At 42.3% G+C, this 19,416-nt stretch overlaps 1 protein-coding gene across 2 annotated transcripts in view; it reads left to right on the forward strand.

Annotated features, from left to right (window-relative positions):
* Nucleotides 1-19,416, forward strand: part of IQCA1 (IQ motif containing with AAA domain 1) — a 105,829-nt gene that overhangs the window by 54,316 nt on the left and 32,097 nt on the right. For both annotated transcript variants that reach the window (XM_054830759.1, XM_054830760.1), the window contains exons 8-11: nucleotides 4,777-4,902; nucleotides 9,395-9,470; nucleotides 15,229-15,335; nucleotides 15,549-15,644. In XM_054830759.1, coding sequence (XP_054686734.1) covers nucleotides 4,777-4,902; nucleotides 9,395-9,470; nucleotides 15,229-15,335; nucleotides 15,549-15,644 — 405 coding nt within the window. The remainder of the gene's footprint in view (nucleotides 1-4,776; nucleotides 4,903-9,394; nucleotides 9,471-15,228; nucleotides 15,336-15,548; nucleotides 15,645-19,416) is intronic.

A 19,416-nucleotide genomic window follows, 5' to 3' on the forward strand; every position in this document is an offset into this window, starting at 1 on the left:
TACTGTAATCACAGTATCTAGAGAAGGGGCGAGAAAAAGTACGTGTTAACTGCTGTGCAAACATATGCTCCTGATCCTCGCTTGGCACTCCGTGCAATACTACCCTGCTAATTAGTATTCATTATTACCAACAGCTAGAGATCCCCACCAATCCCAGTAATCACTTTGATTGTAAGCAGCAGTGCAAGAGATCCCCAATAGTTAGTGTTTAATTAGTAAGCCTGACTGTTTCCCAGGTAGGGACAGTAAAATGCAATTATGCAGTCAAATACCGCAATATTCACACACACACACAAATATAATTTCTTACTCAATTCTACCAAATGAATGTATCACAAATAGCTTTAAAGTGTCAGAGGAGGACTCAGGAGGCTCTCTGGAGTTGTACTTTTTTTGTATCCAGCATTGTGCAAATATGCTTTTGTCCTGACAGCAAATACACCGAGCGTACTTTTCAGTAACAGAAGCCGATGCCTACAGTCACGCTCACCTTTATTTCCTCTGTTCCGCGCTATTCTGGATGCTCCTTTTAGAAATTATCAGGCTGGATTTTCAAAAGTGCCAAACGCATGGTACCATCAGCTGGAGCTGGGCATCTCAAAGCCTTAAAAATAATCGGATTATTTCCAGTTAATCAGGCAGGAGGACAGAAATGGCACTCCGTCTCTGTTAAGCTACACCAGGGGCAGATGTATTCACCTCCAGATGATTCTCTGCAGCGAAGCCATTCCGCAGGCAGACTCCTAGTCCAGCAGCTCTCCACTGCCTACAAATACGATCTCTGTCGGCTGAAGCCAGTAGCCTAGGTCAAATACCTAAAGCCAGGCAGGATCAACAACCCCTTTTCACCTGTAACACCCACCTTTCTTAAAAAAAAAAAAAAACCCTATGCCAAGCAAAGCCAAGAGATTTTCACAAACACATTGAATGGAGACTATCATTTTGAAGTGTTTGCCAGAAGATAAACACAAGTGTTTAACATTTGGGAAACATCTGGCAGATGGGCAAAAAAAACCCCAACCCTAGAGCATGGATCGATCATGGACTGAAATGTGTGAGTCTATTAAAGTCCACCATAAGATTTTGCAAGATCCCATAAAGCTATGAAAGCCCACCCAACATTTTGAATTCTTTCCTGCAAGGAAGAGATCACCGGGGCTGTTTCTAACAGCTTAAGCTTTACTTGCAGGTGCACACCCAAAGTAAACAAGGCTCAGAAGTGCCTTGCCAGGAGAACGCTACGTTATTGAGAGCTACACAAATGGATTTGCCTGCATGAGGGAATGAATCCAGATCACTGGCCCTCAGCTGGCTCGATGAGACAGAGCCCCATGCCCACCATGATGAAAATAACATAGAATTATAGAATCATAGAATGGTTTGGGTTGGAAGGGACCTCAAAGATTATCTAGTTCCACCCGCCTGCCATGGGCAGGAACACCCTCCACTAGCCCAGGTTGCCCAAAGCCCCATCCAACCCGGCCTTGAACACTGCCAGGGAAGATCTCCTCCAACTGATAAAAAAAACCACCACCACCTTACGGGAATAATCAGAGTTGTAATTAAGTCCGCAAGCTAGGGGTGTTAGGACAGGGAGAAGTACATTTATACTGCATATTACATGCAAGTGATGCAAATGAGCAATCCACTGTTTGGCACGCTACTCTAGGACATGGGGATGGCATCTCTTCCCATCACAAACAGTCCTGTTCTCTTTAAGAAACTTCTTTTTTTGCTTAGATTTCAAAATAGCTTCTTCCTGTAGAGGTAGTACTCAAAGAAAGCACATTTTCTCTCCAGGAACACTAGGCTACCTGTGTATAAAGTGTTTCTGTTCAAAATGGTTTCAGAGCCAGATTTACAAGGCTGAGGCTGTCTCTCACCCGCTGCAGCTGGAGATCCAGAATTCCCAAACTCACTCTATCCCTGCATTCCATTTATGCCCACAGCACTAATAAAGACGGGAAGTTCGAGTAAGGTCTTTCTTTCAAGGGAAGAGGGAAGAGCTTATTCTTGAGGAAAAATATTTGCCTCGAGTATCCGCTTGCCTGAGCGACCACCAAGCTTTCTATGGCTGAGGAACTTCGAACACGAGTGAGTCCTACTGGCAGTTGGGGGTTTTCACGTACTTGGCTCAAAAACCGACATCAGGTATTTCTATACATAGGCTGCATTCTGTTTTAATGCCCTTCTGTTTCCCAAAAAAAGGGGATTTGCACTACAAGAGCTTGGAAACACACTTGAACTGATGTATGAACAGCAAAGTTAATTTGATTTTTTTGGGATATCAGTTTAGATAAAAATGTCTTTTCGGCCTCAGAAGAAAATGTTACTGGAGAGGAGTCATCATGAGCACGACAGGAGTCCTACAGCAAGACTGGAAAAAAAGGAGACTAAAATTCATCGGTTCTTACTGATGCACATTCTCTTCCCCAATATTAAGAGTTTTCTCAGTGCTTTCAGCATCGTTTCAAAAGGAGGCAACCTAGCAAAGAAGAGGGTGGTCCAAAAATAATTTAGAAATACATCTGCTTTCATTTCCACTGTGAAGTTTTCTTCAGGGGAAAAAAAATGTATTATAATATGTGGGTGAATTGCTTAATATCTCAAACTAACCTTCGCTTGCCCTTCCCTTTCTTTCCTCCTCTTTTGTCAGATTCTTCAGGCATCTCGTAGCTGGAAGGGAAATTGGTCTGTGTAGAAGAGTACAAACCACCCGAGGTTAGATACACAGCCAGCTTCACCCCAGCTCCCAGTCCTCTGCAATTATGGAGCTGCTTAGAGCAGAGGTGAAAGCAGAGCTGGAGAAGCTGCACCAAAGGAGTACGGAGGAGAAGGTGCATCTGACAGGGAAAAGGAAAAGTTTTATTTGCTTTCTCATTCTCTTTTGGGAAGCAGAGAGCCACTTCAGAAAAAGTCAGGCTCTGCATGCTGACAGCTTTGCCAGCTGCTTCAGAGCATTTCACCAAAACTTCTTGGCATCTCAGGCTGCACATACATTGCCAACGCATGCAGGAGAGTGACTGTCCAGGATGCGCACAACCTCTGCCCACAGTCACTGTGCGCGCGTCTAGACTTGGCTTCTTGCGTGACTGTACGTTTCACTCGGTGCTGACTGCAATTGCAGTTTTTCTGTTCCCTATATGAGGGGTTAGTTCAAGACTTGGCACCGTGGCTCACACTGCAGTTCAGAAAGTAGTAAACAGACTTTGTTTTCTGCCACCTTACAAGACAGAAGCAGCCAAGACAGAAGGATAAGGACAGTTCCACAATTTGGTCCCGTTATAGCAGGTTCATGAGAACAGGAACTCTGCGTAACCCTTTCCACTATCATCCATCTAGTATAAAAACACCAAAGCAAATCATTTCAGTCAGAGTCTGGATGTACTTAAAAATATCACCAGTAGAACTCAAAAACACTGCTTAAAATGAAAACCTTTTGTCCATCCCATGTGTGCTTACAGGTATCCTGCCGGATAAACCCACCCCGAGCTGCTGGAAACCATTACGGTTACCCTTTGGTAGGCTGGCGGAGGTGACAAGGTTGCATTTCTGGCAGGGTACTAGTGCTATAGTAAAGGCTACGTCTGGAGTAGCTCTGTTGGTTTTGGATACAACGGGCCTGCCGGGACACTAAAAACCTATTTTGAACTCTAGTCAATCTGTTAATCTATCCCAGGGAATGAAACGCTTCACTGCTTATCACCGCAAGATATGACTGAATGGTGCTTGGGGTTTGAATTACCATATTTAATTAAATGTAAGATACTGAAATGCTTGGGGAAATCTACTAATGAAATTTCACTGGCTGCAAAGTATAGCCCTTGTCTTCATCTCCCTTCCACTGTCCGATCTTCAATGCGTTAAAAGGCATTCTTTAGAAAACAAATATTTTTCACTGTTACAGCAAACAGGTCTTACAATTGAAAATTTTGTTTTCTACTCTTTCACAGTACTGCCAATATTAATGGTCCATTAATAAACTTCAGTGGCCACAGATTTTCTGATTTACACTCATCAGTGGATGATCTTACAAAAGAACACAATGAAAGGCACCCGGCAACAAGAGAAGGGTAGAAACAACAAATTTCACCCTCCACCTTTTTCTCATAAGGTATAAACACCCAGGAACTAAAATTACAAAAAATGATGAAGCTGTACCCAGTTATCAGCTGCTACTGGCTTGCAGGGATAAAAATGCTGGGCAGACCATGTATATCTGCCAGAGTTTGTCACAATCTCTCTGCTCACTAGAACAATTTCAGTCTTCAGCCACATATTGAAATTAGACATGCCTCAGGGCAAACTCTCAAAATCCATCTCTATAAAAATCTACCTGCCTTAGAAACGCTAGGACAAATTCATAAGCCAAGTCCAAGACCAGAGGGAGCTTTAAGTTGTATGTCATTAGAATATTGTGCTTCTGGGCGGTTTCGGGAATTGGTTGCACTCCAGAAAAGCCCTCGCTGTTTGGGACATAAAAATTGCCTCTTTCCCAACGATGTCTTGGGAAAGTCAACACCTATGCCAAAATTTGCAGGTAGGAGTGCCACCAGCATACGTTCACAGGATTTCTCTGTAATGATCAACAGCTCTGGAGTTTGTAGAGGGCTACCAAGCAATGTCTTGGATATCATGTTTACTCAATACTGGAAAAAGCTGAAAGCGAGAGAGGAAAAATACACATGGGTTCATAACTCCTCCAACACATATCCAACACACCTTGCACGTGAAAGTATTTGACCAGCTCTTCATGTTCCTTTTTGTCTCTTTCAGGTTGCTGCGGAACTGGCTGCCAAAGAGGAGATGGCTTTGCAGAAAAAAGCCCAAAAGGAGAAAAAAGAAAAAGAAGAAGGGAAGGAAAAAACAAAAGGGAAAAAAACACAGAAAACTGGAAAGAAAGTAAGTCTTCCTACAGTAAAAACAATTAGTTTATAAAAATAGAGCCAAAGTCCAGCTTATCCAGCCACGTGTGGGCAGAGGCTATTAAATTTACATTAGAGGGGTCACCAGGCTTCAGGTTTGGGTTCAGAAGACAGAGGAACTGGCTGAGGCCAGTCCCTCTCAGCCTTTCAATTACCTCGATGACTCTGGGGAACTGAATTTCACCTCTCACATTATAGGGAATGACCATTTGCATGGCCATGACTCAGCTCAGTGAAAAGACCTGATGGAGGTGCAGACTGCCAGAGGCACAGATGGGGGGGGGGGGAAATGACACATTTTGTGGCTTTGACATTGTTGCCAAGACAGTGTGCACATACTTTTCAAAGCACTGTTGCTGTTTTTTGTGCAGATAACGCTGTGCCCAGCTGTCTAACCAAGCATTTCCGCTTTCAGCGCAGGGGACACAAGTTAGTTACTGCCACCCCTTCGCACAACAACCTTATTCTCACTCAGATACCCACCCCAGGGCTTCTGTGGATTTCAAACTAATTTATAAGTACAGTTCTGTATTGGCCAGCTGCGTCTTTTGTACCGCAAGCCAATATTTTGTAAGCCTGTAAATAGCAGTCATGCATTTTCAGTCCATGTTCTTAGGGTATGAACTATTTTTTGCTTCGAGTCACCGTGAACACCACTTAATATATGATATACTCCCTGAAATCTTTGATATGCTCTGGCTTGGTTTCACAGAAGGAATGCTTCCAAATTATTTCAGGAGCAACTTTGCTGAGGATAACACCTGTGAAACAGCATAGTGACCAGAGGGCATCTTCAGAAGCAAGCTATGCAACAAAAATTGTGTGCTTGTGCTGCAACAGCAAATTTTGTTTCTCATTTACTTTATAGTATAAACAAAGCTGAAACGGTATATTTATTTTATTTTAAATAAGGGTCATTAATCTCTCACCAAGTATGTGGAGGAGAAGGGTGAGTTTTCTGGGGCAAAGCTGACTCCTCACTGCAAATTTTACACAAATTAATTTTAAGTCCTAACCCTGGAACAACCATATAACAAAAAAAGATGCTTTTCTTGGACAACATCCATTAATCTGGCCAAAGCTCTCATAACAGCTAGCCAAGAACGCGAACTACATGAACTTAGGAAGCATCAGTCTATCTAGTTGGCAGATGACATCTAAGTGTTAATTTGTAACTTTGATAGCATCTTTGCTACATGAAAACACTCTTTGGGTCATATAAAACAGAGGTTTTGGGGGTTTTACCCTGGAACATCTTCAGGCATTCATTTGTCAGGGTGACGCAATCATAGAGCGCACCGTCACAGCGCTAGTGAAGGATTCATACTCCAAGTAGTGGAAGGTGATTACTGGTACCACTTCATCGTACCTTAGTGGCAGAGCAAACCAAACCCAAGGCAGCAAGAGAGCAGAAAGAGGAGTGCAATGCCTGCAGACGGAAGCCAAGTAATACCGATCCCAAGTTGTTTGTTGTCTGTAAGACTTGTATTAGTGCTGAGTTCAGCTCTGCGGGACCAGCTCATGCTGTGACCCCTCAAATCGGCATGTGCACTGAAGAACTCTGTGAGAAAGATCAGATAAAAGTACACCTACAAAGGCAGTTACTTAGAAAAGCTTTTGAAATTAGAGACTTCAAAGAGCATTGTCATTCATTCACAGTCGTAGAACCCTGTAGCATCTCAGACAGACCGGTTCCTTTCGGGAGGATTCAGGAGGGTGTCCTCTAATGGCTTTGCCCTTGTCCTTGCTCCTTCCCAGAACAAAGCCCTGTGATACCTCTGGTCTCGCACAGGCAAGGAGAAAGGCTGTTCCAGACGCTTCAGTCACGCTAAAAATGCTAAACCCAACCCGAGCTTCTGAAACTGGATGGCAACTCACTCATCTGCTTAAAAAACCTGACTCTGACAGGATGAATTTGATTCCTTGTTGGTTTTGCACGTTTCATTAGATAAGAACCAACAATACCAAAAATGAATCTCAATCCCCTCACAGTCTCTACGAGGTTGTTTTGAAATGGGGTAAAATAACAATGTAGAGCTCTAGGTCTTTATAACTTCACATCGCTCTCATCTCTTCAGCCGTCACGAGTCCTGTCGAGTAAAATTCTGAGCCATTGTATCAGGTTCTGTATGGTTCATTGAGAAAGAACAAAGGGAACATTCTCTCCAAGGTTATAATACTGACAGGGGAAAAAAATAGTATCTAAGACCAGTTGAGAAGTTTTTGGAAAATTTCTAACAGCAGGACCCTTATTAAAATAAGTATAGGCTGTAAGTCATAGCAATGCAGGCAGAAAAAAGCCCTGTTCCTAACTTCAGTTCTTAAAGAAAACAAAAGTTTGAGCCCAGAAGGAAATTTAAATATTTCTGAAAAGCCTGATAGCAATCTTTAAAAAAGCATATTTGATATCAAAGTAACTCCGTTTTCTTTTCTCTGCAAGGTGCTGATTTGATTTCCCATTGGGCACCTAAGAAAAAAAATAAAAATTTCAGCACCATATGATCCCTCTTTTCAATTGGAGAACGCGTTAAACCAGTCTGGACTGCTTCACCCAGTAACATGCTGCAACCTGTCTCACCAAACACGAGCAAGGCTGCGTGCATCCCTAGATTTCATCCAGAAATTTAACAACGAGATATGTTTTGGGGGTTTTTTTTGTCCTTCTTGAAACCTATTAGAAAAATTTCCATAGCAGAAGTGCACAATGGACTCCATTCAAAATTTTCCCTGCTGTCGAATGAGAATCGCCTAGTGGGGGCCAAGCTTTGGAGAGCTTCAGAAGTACGTTCAAACTCTTCTTTCCATATTTCTGCTTAGATTGAAACGTATATTGTTGGTTCAAGGTGCCTTACCACAGAGCAAGCATGGAATCAATCAACTGAACATAGGAAAAAAAATACATCAACTGACTTCAGAGGAAGTTTTTTTTATATTACATTGACTCCTACGCTGTTAATAGAGGCAAGAGGGAAAACAGAACAGCGTTCGGCCGCTGTCCTTTAGACACGCAGGGGTTTTGATTAAAATCCATTAAATTGATACAACAATATTCTTTATATCAGTGTATAAAATCATTGAAGTTAGTAATTAAAGTGATGTAGCGGCTTATTTGTAACAATAAAAGAAACCTTAATGTGTCCTATGCCATTAAGAGGCTAAAAGTGAATAACCCTTTTTTAGGTTGGTTTAGGGGGGGGATTTGTTGTTTGGGGTTTTTTAATACTTAGCACTTGCTTTCCTCTTAGAGCACCATGTTTAAATCACTTTCTATAAAATACCATGGAAAAACATTAAAAGAATAGATTCTGCCTACTGCAAAAGATCCAAGGATGAATCTCAAAATGCCGCACCCTGCAAAAACCGAGAATACGTTAGAGTAATTGGCAATTTGAACTCTGGGTGTCAAAGTCTCAAAGTCTTGTTATACTTTAACCAAACAGTTCTTGATGTTTAAGTCAAGAAACTCCTAGATCTCTTTCAAATGTATCTGTAGAGCTTAGGGTAAGAAGCGATAAATGTATTTACATTTTGCATGTCCTTCTGGGCCCAAACTTTAATTACTGTAATAACACTTTCATTAAAAACAGATATTTAATAGTTCACATGACCTGGCTGCAACTACATCTGGCAATAGCAGGTATGCAATGGCATCTAATTTAGGGGATTTGTTTAGTTTTAGTTATTTCGGGAGCTGCGGTTTCCATCTTGCTGATAACCAGTGGCTTCCAGACTACACCTTGGTTAGCAAAACCTGATACACCTTGTGCTGTCTTACATAAATCCACGTTCACCTCTTCCCCAAACAGTGATCTGATTTCCCACTGATAACTATTACCTTACTAACATTTTGAGGCTTACGACTGATACAATATGAAGAAGCTTTGATAATTTACTGACAAGGTTTTTTTCCATCAGAAATACTGGTTCAAGTGAAATCAGACTCTTTCAGGAACATGTCAGTGTCATTTACTTTAGACAGGAAAGCAGGAAAGTGTTTTGGTAAAGCTGAAACAAAGTATTTTGTTTTGCAAAATACACCAAGATCACTATTTTTCTTTCTGATTACACATTAAAATGAGGTTTCAACATCTTGGAATTACTCACAAGTTGGGAACTCCTTGAGGGGGTGGGGGGGAGAAACCTTACAATAAGAGTAACTGAAAAAACAGCAAGGTAATTGCATTTACACGTTGCAAGTCTCCTACCTATATTACACGTTCAGACAAGCCTACGTTCAATTCTTGTGGCCTCAGTAGGCCAACTGATGAACTGACACCCCCTCTCTCAAGGGGATAAAACTTCCTTATATCCCGCTTGGAAGATTTTAATTGATGAAACAATGCTGTCTTAACTCCTCAAATTAAAAGAAAGCTTTAAAAACTCAATTACAAATATGACACTTTTTCACACTTGAAGTTTCTACCTATTAATATTCTGATTTTTCTTTTCACGCACTCCCCCCAATCCAGGAAGAGGATGAAGGCTGGAAAATGGGTCCCAGTAATTTCCTTTCAATAATGGAAGAAGGAAGCAGTCAATACAAAGGTCAGTAGGAAAAGATAACAATTACAGCTGGAATGTTCTTCTCATTTAGCTTAATCTGAATGTCATTCCTATAAGGTCAAGCTGGGCAGCTGCCCAAACTATGCAACATTATAGAAATGAGGACATTAGATAAAAATGCCATTTAGGAAGGTGGTCCTTTCAGTACCTCAAGTCTTCCTAGGAGTCTCTCAAATTCATTGAGCTAATCGTACAGGAAGGGACATTTCCACGAGTGACAGCGGCCAAGCTAGAACCAGAGTGCTTTAATGTACGTGCAAGGGCTTGCTTAGATTTTCCAAGTGCAACAAAAATGGCAGCTGAATAGCAGTAATTGAAAAACACCGTACTGTAGGTACACAAGGGAGTTAGCAATCGCTTGTGCCGGGCCTGGAAGTGAGCAGGGAAGTCCCACACTTGTCTGGAATGGAAAGGAGCTTCTGTCCCATGAACTGGAAGTGAACGGCACGACAGGACTCCAAAGCCAGACAAGCCAAACTGAAGTCCTTGGTCATACAACGTGCCCAAAGCTTTCACGATTATTTTTGCTATATTTCATGCAGGCTCTATTCTCAATTATTAAAAATATCTTTTCTGCTCCCCCACTTTGCCAAGTTAGTGGCTTGCTAAAATTCCTCATATGAAAATCCTCCATTACTCCCTCCTGCTGACAAATTACTGGCATCGAGTTTTCTGCCCAATTTGGGTTGGCTGCAGAGAAAGATGTGTACAACTTACTTGCTAAATATGCATCAGTACAGTTTCTCCTGTTCTCTGTCTTCTAACAATTAGGATTTTCTTACAAATGATAAATCACAAAGCAGTTTTATGGCTGAAGAGGAGTTCTTCATTCCAGATTCTACTCTTGAAAGCTACATCAGAACCCTGTTGAAGTCAGCAGGAGCTTTAGATAAGGATCAAATTCATCCATGCTTCTTTCCTTAACCGGCCAAGAACATTACTTGTGCTTTTCTAGGAGCTCAGGACAAAAAGGCATCTTTTAACTCAAAACCACCAATAGCAAGACCAGGGTTCCCATCCAGCAAGTCCCAAGAGCAACGAAGGAGCAGCGTAGAGACCTTACGTGTTGCAAAGTAACAAAAAGAGGGCAGGAGGGTTTTGCAGTGCTACGTGTGCTCATCCAGCACTCCGCTAATCAGTAGGTGATAGAGTAGCTGTACTTTCCCCTGCTCAGTTCCCCTGCTGAAGCCTCAATGCAATGCTGAACTACAAAATTCACTACCTCCTTGGATTTGTGCAAATAACTCTCCTCCAGGTTGTAGGAAACACGTTTGGCTGTAACCTCACCACGGTGCTTCCCAGCGCGGCAGCAGATGCCAGCGTTCAGAATAAAAACACCACAGAGGTCAATAGATTAGTTTAATAGGAATAAAGAGTCCCAAATTTCACAGTTATCTCAAGTAGTAACAAGTCAGGGGGTTTATGAGAGGACTGGGGACATGCTTGTCACCCAACGTGTGTCTGAGCACCAGCAGTGCCATTGTTAACGAGATACCTGCTTTGGGCTCTGCAAGCGTAAAACTTTTGGGGGTTCCTCACGCTAACTTTTACAGGAAGATGAGCACTGAATCAGGGGCATTGTGTTCCTGTACGTCTGCCAAGGGCAGCTCAGCAGCCTGTTAACTGTCCGACCAGGAGCGCAGGCTCCACAGACACCTGACCTGGATGTCTAGAGCCAGTCAGCGTGAGGAGTACCTCCATCTTCCCATGACGTACCGGCAGCGCTTGCCACCAGTACGCTACAATAACGTGCTCAGGTAGGTCAGGCACGGGCAGCATCCTTTTTGTGGTAGATAAAGACTCTAGCCCGGCATTCAGAGTGAAACAGTGATGCTCATCTCCAACCCGTCCTGCCAGAGCTGATGGCTACTGGCCTGGCTCTAAAGGCACAGAAGGAGGAACCATTTTCTGCACAGAGCGCAACCAGGAATCCTCAGAGCGCAACGAGTTCTCTTGCCACCTTCAAAGAATAGCTGCGGTTCTGTCTTACGCACAGTAAGAGTCTATAGCTGCTCAGTTAAACTGCAGGTGGGTTTGGGGTTGGGTTTTTTTTTTTTTTCCTCCTAGTGAACCAAGTCTATTTGACATCATATTTATTTTTAGTAAACAGCTGCTAAGTGCCCCATGCAGCACCCTTCCCTGCCTCATTCACAAGGACTCAGTGCTTTTTGTTGCGGGACACTGTCACAATGGTGACTACCTGCTGGTTGTTCAGAATAATTTTACTTTTAATCTGGCCGTGGACAAGGTTCTTTTTTCAAGGCCTCCAGAATCAAATCTAGAACAACTTCCAACCAGAACAGTGTAAGCAGTTTCTTGTATTTTTAATTTTAGCCTGCTTTCATTTCAGTAGTAGAATTGTTCAGGGGAAAAAAAAAAATATTTGAGATTGGTTTTTCTACACTAAGAACTTTTTTCTATTCTTATGTGGAAATACCTCAGTTACTATCACAATTTGCAGAGAAATTCAAATTTATTAGCGAATAAAGCTTAAAATACCACTGAAGTAAGGGAGCTTGGTTAAGAAACAGTTATATCAGGTGTCTTTAAATGATTCCATTGAAGACCCTTATGATTGTGTCTAAAGCTTACAAATGATGGATGGCCTAACAACAAACATTTTTGTTTAGTCACACACCCCCAAACATGATTTAGAAAGTTTTCCCATCCCCTGAAACTGGTTGCTTTGTTTTTAGGTTACTTCAGTATTTAAAAAGATGTAGATGGGTTTTCACAGAGACCTAAGCATTTCAGTTACAGATTTTTCCACCCAATTTTATTCCCCCACCGCCTGTATCAAGCTAGAACTACTACCTAAACTTCACTAGAATTCATGAAGGCTTTTATTCTCCTAAAGCAGCATTTGACAGCTTTGCTAGCTGCCAACCTACATTTGCCAAGTTCTAAAACATTTATTTTATAAACTGTTGTTGGACACAGGCAGTTTCTGTGTGACGCCCACTTTTACACTGGAATAGCAAGAGTTGATGTGGAAAATGTAAGCGGTCTGAATCCTTACCTCCATCTTCCTGGGTTTTATTTTTGCAGTCCCCTGTACTGTGAGGCAGCAGCATGTTATTTCTCCCATTATACAGATGGCCAGTTGATATTTTTGACTTGCTCGGTGTTGCAGAGGATATTTAAATAATTCAACCCAAATACCCCATGGCCCAAACCTTAAGGTGATATTGTGTGGTTTTAACCAGACATCAAGAGATTCAAATCCTTTTGCCAGAAGGTTGAAAGCAGTCATTTTAAAAAAAGCTTCATGCTTCAGATAAATATATTTCAATTATTAGTCACAAGCTGTTCTCTGAAATTCAGGGATGTTGGAATTACCTACTGGTCTGCAGAGTGAAAGCTAATACCACTGTGACAGTGATGTTAACAGTCACATTAGCATCCTGGCCCGTCTTTTCAGTCCTGAGCTAGAGATATGCATATAAAATAATCCAAAAATAAGCAGGCACTATTTTAGAAGAGGTGATATAAATTGCGCTGCGTACACACACGTGCAAAAATAGCTCCTGTGGCTGGGTGACCCTGTCTGTAAGAAAATACCGAGTTCTTTTGACCAGCCAGTGAAAACATAACATCCTTAGCCTCCTGACCTTGCTTCAAAAATAACTTTGAAACATTTTGTTGATCTATAAAAACCCAACATAGCATTTAACACCTATGAGTTATTGATCTCTCTCCTAAAATCAGGGACCTCTAACCTAGTGGCTAATAGAGCACTCGGAACACTCGCTGCCAGGTAATGTCAAAGGTGGCTGCCCGAGCTGTGCGGATTGTCACTGGTTTGCCCGCAGTGGCTATTAACCACTAATCAATTTACAAAATGACAATAAACTATCATGAAAATAACAGAACGAAAAATATCTATGGACACCTCTATGAAAAAAAATAAGTATCTAAAACCTGGTGCTCCTATGAAAACATAGCACTCGCAACCTGTTGACCCAGTCAGGAAAGTGTTTAAAAATTCACATAACTCCCATGTAATATCCCTTTTCCCCAGGGCTAAAATTCCAGGCTGGTAACCCTGGAGGAGGTACCTTTTAACTAGGGCAAATCAGCTTTCCCTCTTGAAATATTACGTGACATCTGTCACGCCATCCGATGACTCGCAAGTAATTTAAAGAAATTAATGCCTATACCTTTGAGTTTCTTTCCTCATTACCAAAAAAAATCCACTGTCCTCCTCCACCTCTACCATTTTCAGTTGTGAAATTAAGACTACTCACCTGCAAAAACTATTCCCCATGTGGAAAGCCACAAATACTCTGCACGTAATCGGACTTTGAAAATTTGTAGGGGATGGAAATAGCAGCCAGTATTATATTAACTGGTCTAAAACGTGAATGATCTCCTATGGGTACTGTGAAAACCTTCCTGAATTTATAGTGCCTTAGAAACAGCAGTGGGTACAGGAAAGAGTACCCTGTACAAAACAGATTCATAAAGGAGCCCATGTCTTAAAAGTGGAAAGCTGTCATTTTAAATCATCTGGAAATTGAATTAGCACATACTGCTGGAGATTAGCTGTCATTTATAAAGATACTATGGGGCTTAAAATGCAAGGAAATTAAATACAGTAATTGTCCTCCTTTAAATTAACTCCAAAAATGTAGAAAGGAGAGAGGCGTTTCCACAAAAAAAAAAAAGCACCTTTTGCTAATAGAAAAGAATGCAGATATGCACTGAGCTTGCCAGACTTCGTTTACTTTGCTTTCTGAAGAACAAATTGCAGTTTGCCTCAACAAAAATAAAGAGCTGCACTTTGGGATCATTAGCTACTTTATCATCAATGGGTTTTGCGGGGTTTTTTTGATCATCAGTTTGCGCAAGCTTGCTTTCTCCCTGGAGTTTGGTCTCCTTATTGCCTATCCTTTGCGTGATGCGAAGAAATAAAGGTGCTGCATCAGGTGGGCCTTGTCTCTTTTCGGAAAAAGACTTCAACTACCTCCCAATTACTACATCGAGCTTAAAACTCCCCAGATAGAGTTAAAACTGTGTGACCATATGTCACTTGTGGGTTGGATACAGGTTATCGCTCAGACTCGCTGTCCCCTCAACGCCTCCATTTCCACATTCTCCACGCAGGCTTTCATGCGTATTCCAGTGCTCCTGGCCCAGATTTCAGCCTCGCGTGAATTATTACAAAGGCTAACTTAACTCACGAGGTCGCGGCAGCTTTAACTTAGCATTAGATAACTCAGCAGACGAGGAAAACTTCCCAATTTAAACTAAACACCTTCTTTTGGTCCCCAAGCCAAGAGACATGCATAGAGAGCACGCTCCTCAAGACAGGAGTCGTCTCTGGACTTCACAGTAAATATTTAGACACGATGCTGTTAAGCAGAGAGAGAAAGAACACCGCTATCAGGCACAGTATGGTTCAACCGATACTGCACTACCTGCCCTCGAAGATGAGCAACGCTCCAGGCATTCAGCTTTACAACCAGAAAATGATAACTGCCATGTCCCACTATCCTCCTGAAAGCTGATACCAATTGACAGCCCAAGGCCAAGAAAAGTTAACCTCAGGATTTACAGATCCTAGCACAACAGGGCTCTGAACTTGGTAAGGGTCCCTAGAGCCTGCTACTTTCATACAGCTAATAATTTAATAAAAGCTGCCTACAACTACCTATTTTTTGTCTCCAGAAGCAGTTGGAGAAACCAATAGCTCCTGTAACTTTCCCCCCCCCCCTTTCTTCTTCCTTTTGGATAACAGCCGTTTGGCAGAACAGAGACGAGCGATGGGATTTTCTCCAGGATCACGACCCAGAGCTGATCAAAGAAGAGAAACGGGGAGAAGTGGAGGAAGAGATCAGAGCGCAGGTGTGCTTCCACTAGTAAGAGGACACTAATAACGTGCGTTGCCTGTATATATTTCTCTACAGCTCTAAGAAGCGGTGCTGGCATAGACCTTACCTCCTTCCAGAGTCCCTACTGTCTGTTCTTGGCTTTAACGCTTGTTTAGCTGAATATCTGTCCAAGATGCAGTGGCAGAACAGAAGACTGAGAAAAGTTCAACTGTGTGTGTCTGGATAGGTCGATGAATTGATGCAACAGAAACTGCAGAATCTCAAACTGGCTGTGGATGGAGAGAAGAGTGACAAACAGAAAAAAGGAAGAAAAAGTGAAAAGGTAAGAGCAGCCAGTTGAGAGATTTCAGGGTAAATATCAGATCGCTGCCTAGATACAGTGGTATTCAGTGCAAACCCTAGTCTCACAGATACCACTGTCAAAACATCCACTTTAAACATTTACTGAATCTTAAGTCAGAAGCATTTAAAAAAATCTATTCACCTGCGGTTTTTTTCAAGGCCTTTTCTTTTAGTTATTGTTATTCCTTACCCTTTATAAATATTGCTTAGGACAAGTTGAACTATTCCAGAGATAAGTCACTACAAGATAAGATCAGATTTGCAAGAGGGATACACACACACCCTCTTGAAATCCTCTGATCCAGCCAAACAGGAAAATCCAGGCAGTCCCTCTCTAAGGTGACAGGTTCAGATTAATACAGTTTTCCAAGGCAGGCATGGATCTGGGTGTGTTCAACTGCTGGCTGGTTTTCTTCCAAATGAGCACTGGTTAATGTGTTTCAAAACTGTACACCAAAAAAAATTTGCTTTGAATGTCTTTGCTGTAACCTCTCATTTATCTGTATCAACACATAAATCACGTACAGCCAGGTACACGTTGTTTAACTATGGTACTGCTTACTGTTGAAGGGTTTGGGTACTCACAAGTTAAGCCAAGTTTATTTAAGCATATAAAATAGGTTAAACCCGTACATTATTTTAACGTGCGTTACCCACTGAAACGCAGCCCACGTCATGTTCACATCTAATTTCACAGCATTACCATGTGCAGAATTCCACAGCTCGCGGTTCCCTGAATTCCTTACCCGAGCATTTAAACTATAGATCACGTCAGTGCAAAATAACTCTAAGCTTACAGACCCTACCATTCGATCAGCAGACCCGCTTCAAATCCTCAGGGCAAATAGCCAACGCTACTCTCACATTGTATTTCATTTCTATAATCCCTTTAGCACGCAAATACTTGCCTTTGCAGTACTTCTACTCAAATGATCTTTAAAAAAAGCTCTTTCACCTGACAGAGGTGCAGGGGCAATTTAATAACGCAAGACTGGAGCGACTCTGAAAACTGATACCAATTGGATTGCTAAATCTGTTTCAAAAATAGGGAGGTTTAAGATACACAGACAAAATAGTGCAACAGTCTTCCCAAAAATGTCACGGGCAGATGCATTTAGATCAGCTGGTCAAAACTGTTTCAAAATGTCACGTTGGAATGATAAAGCTTTCTGTTAGGGTTGGGCATTTTCCTTCTGTATAGTGTTGGAATGGGTTTGGGTGGAGGAAAGTTATTTAACTTGTGTTTTCCCTAGTTGTGCCAGTAGCCTGAGAGAATGAGAGGGAGGGGAGTAGAGGGGAAAGTACTACTAATTAAATAATACACATTCCCTAAAGATTTTTTTCCTCTGGAAAAAAAAAAATCAGTTCTATTTTAGGGGTGGGGAATGGAAGGAGGTATCCAGTTTTAGTCAAAACACATCTTTCCCTTTGCAAAGCTATTTGAAATATCCAGTCAGCATTGGTAAAGGCTTTTTCTAATGAGTATTTACATAAATAGCTCATAAACCAACTCACTGTGTGCATACCTGTGCACACAGACTTCAGATCTGCTTTATCCTGTCTGAGAAGGATAAAATGATCTCGAATGTTTTGGAAGCAGCATATTAATTTGTTATTCAGCAAAACTCTAATATTTCCAGGGCTTGTGTTACCACATCCTGGGTCCCATACATCCGCCCTCTGAACTATACAATGAAGTAACAGTGGGTTTGGATTCTCATTGTACCCACGAACACATCTGGAGCACGATGTAAACCAGTTCTCTCTCCTAAAAAGGGATATTCTGCAGAGACAAGCATTCTCAGGAGAATTCACCATTCTTCAGAGAACACAAACCTTTTTCTGCACTCTGTCAGCAGGGAATGGGCAGTAAGGGTAATTTCTTTAAGCGAGCTCTTCTAAGTGGAGTTTTCTGTGTCTAGGGGCACTTACCCCCCCCCCAACTCACGATGCCACGTTTGGCCATCCCATCTGTTGTGAGGAGGGATTTCTTCTAGTTTCTTTGCAGGAAGACATCACAGTGGGCTTTTTTTTTTTTTTTTTTTTTGATTGTCAGGGAATAGTCGCTACCCAGGAGCGGACGTCCTCTGCCTTTTCAAGCACATTTTAGGATAAGTAGTTTACAACTCTAAAAACTTCTGTCAAGTCCATATTCAAATAAAAAATAACCTGCCCCACCCACAGAAAATAATTGGCATTTGAAATCCTGTGTGAAAGTCCCTTTGCTGGGGAATTCAGCGAGGATATTTTGGAGTTGGACTGTAAAGGCATAAGGAGGCTAACTGCTCCGTGCCGGTCAGCGTTTCGGATAGCTCAGGTCTTAGGTAAACAAAATTCAGCAGCTCCGGGCATACTGGCAGGCTGCTCCTTTATTGCCATGCACTGTACTTTCTAGGCTGAACTTTATCACCGATTCCCAAACCTTCAAACACCGCTTCATGCTAAGAGCTGACACTGAACCCTACCGAGAATTGTTCTTACTGTCCCTGAAGATAAAAAGCCCATTTGCCACCTCTGTGGAAGAATGATCTTGGGTGGAAAGGCAAATTGTTCTTCCCCTTACAAATGGGTCTCCAGACCAGTAGGCTGGTCTGAAAATACCTAAACTAGTTAGATTGCACCTAATACACACCAAAAAGCCACGCTGCTGTTTGAGGCACACATCCTGTGCCTCTATCCGTGTTAGAAGCATCTCAGCCCACACTGTCCCACTATTGCTTGTCTTTAGGGTCCAGCATTGGTAGGGTATAGAGCACAAGTGTCCTCGTTAAGAGACACACTGCGCTGGACTCTGATTGCTCCAGACAGCTCCTGATCTGATAACTGTCACAGGGGAGGGGATGAGAATACCGCAGAAACAAAGCAACGTGGTTCAGCTCCGCTGCAAATTGCATTTTTCTTCACTGTGCGCAGTGGCAGCTTGTCACCTGCCCAGCCGTGGATCACCAAAAGCTGGGATCGTAAGCACCCGTGTGAAAACAGGCTGAAGAAAGATCTGAAGGAAGATTGCCTCCTAGTGAGGGATACAGCCTTGATGTCTAGGAAGGCTGGCAAAGGGATGTCAGAAGGTCTAAGTCCCCACCCAGCCTAGAGGAGCCCGTTACAAAGCATCTGAAGTGAAAGAGAAAGGGCTAGCATTTCCCAAAGTATTTGATTTCTAAAAGAGGCGGTAGAATCCTTCTGCCAGCACTGACTTTTTTAGTGAAACGTTGTTATTCAGAGCCCACCCCTCTCTGCTGACGGCCCAAGCTTCTGATTTGGGTGGCTCAACACAACCCACCAGCTTTACAAGTCTGTCTTTAGGTGGATGCCACGTACCCAACCACAGTACCAGAGGTCTTAGTAGCCAAGGGCATTTCTCTTCGGAACCTGCAGCCAAGTAAACCACCACAGACCTCGCTTCTTTAATCTGGCTTTCCACCCAACATAAGAGCCGACAGATCAGCTCTCTGCAGTTACTGACCTGGAAGTTCCATTTGAGTACTTAGAGCACTTCTTATCAAGCCCATTGTGCTGCTTTTCCTGCTCCGCTCCCCCAAGAATTTGTTTCCTATCCAACTGCAGGTAAAACTAACCCGTTGCAAGTGAACACACCCACGCGTACACAAAGGCACGGCCAGAAATCGGAAAAAAACAGAAAAAGGGGACATGAGAACTCAAGTGTGTAAAAGTTGCTTCTGAAACAGGCCTTGCTAGCATCTCCACGCAGCTTTGGGTATCCCTTTCTGATGCAGCCGGGCAGAAGCAAAGAA

This window comes from Grus americana, chromosome 6 (assembly GCF_028858705.1).
Source record: "Grus americana isolate bGruAme1 chromosome 6, bGruAme1.mat, whole genome shotgun sequence".
Classification (NCBI taxonomy): Eukaryota; Metazoa; Chordata; class Aves; order Gruiformes; family Gruidae; genus Grus; species Grus americana.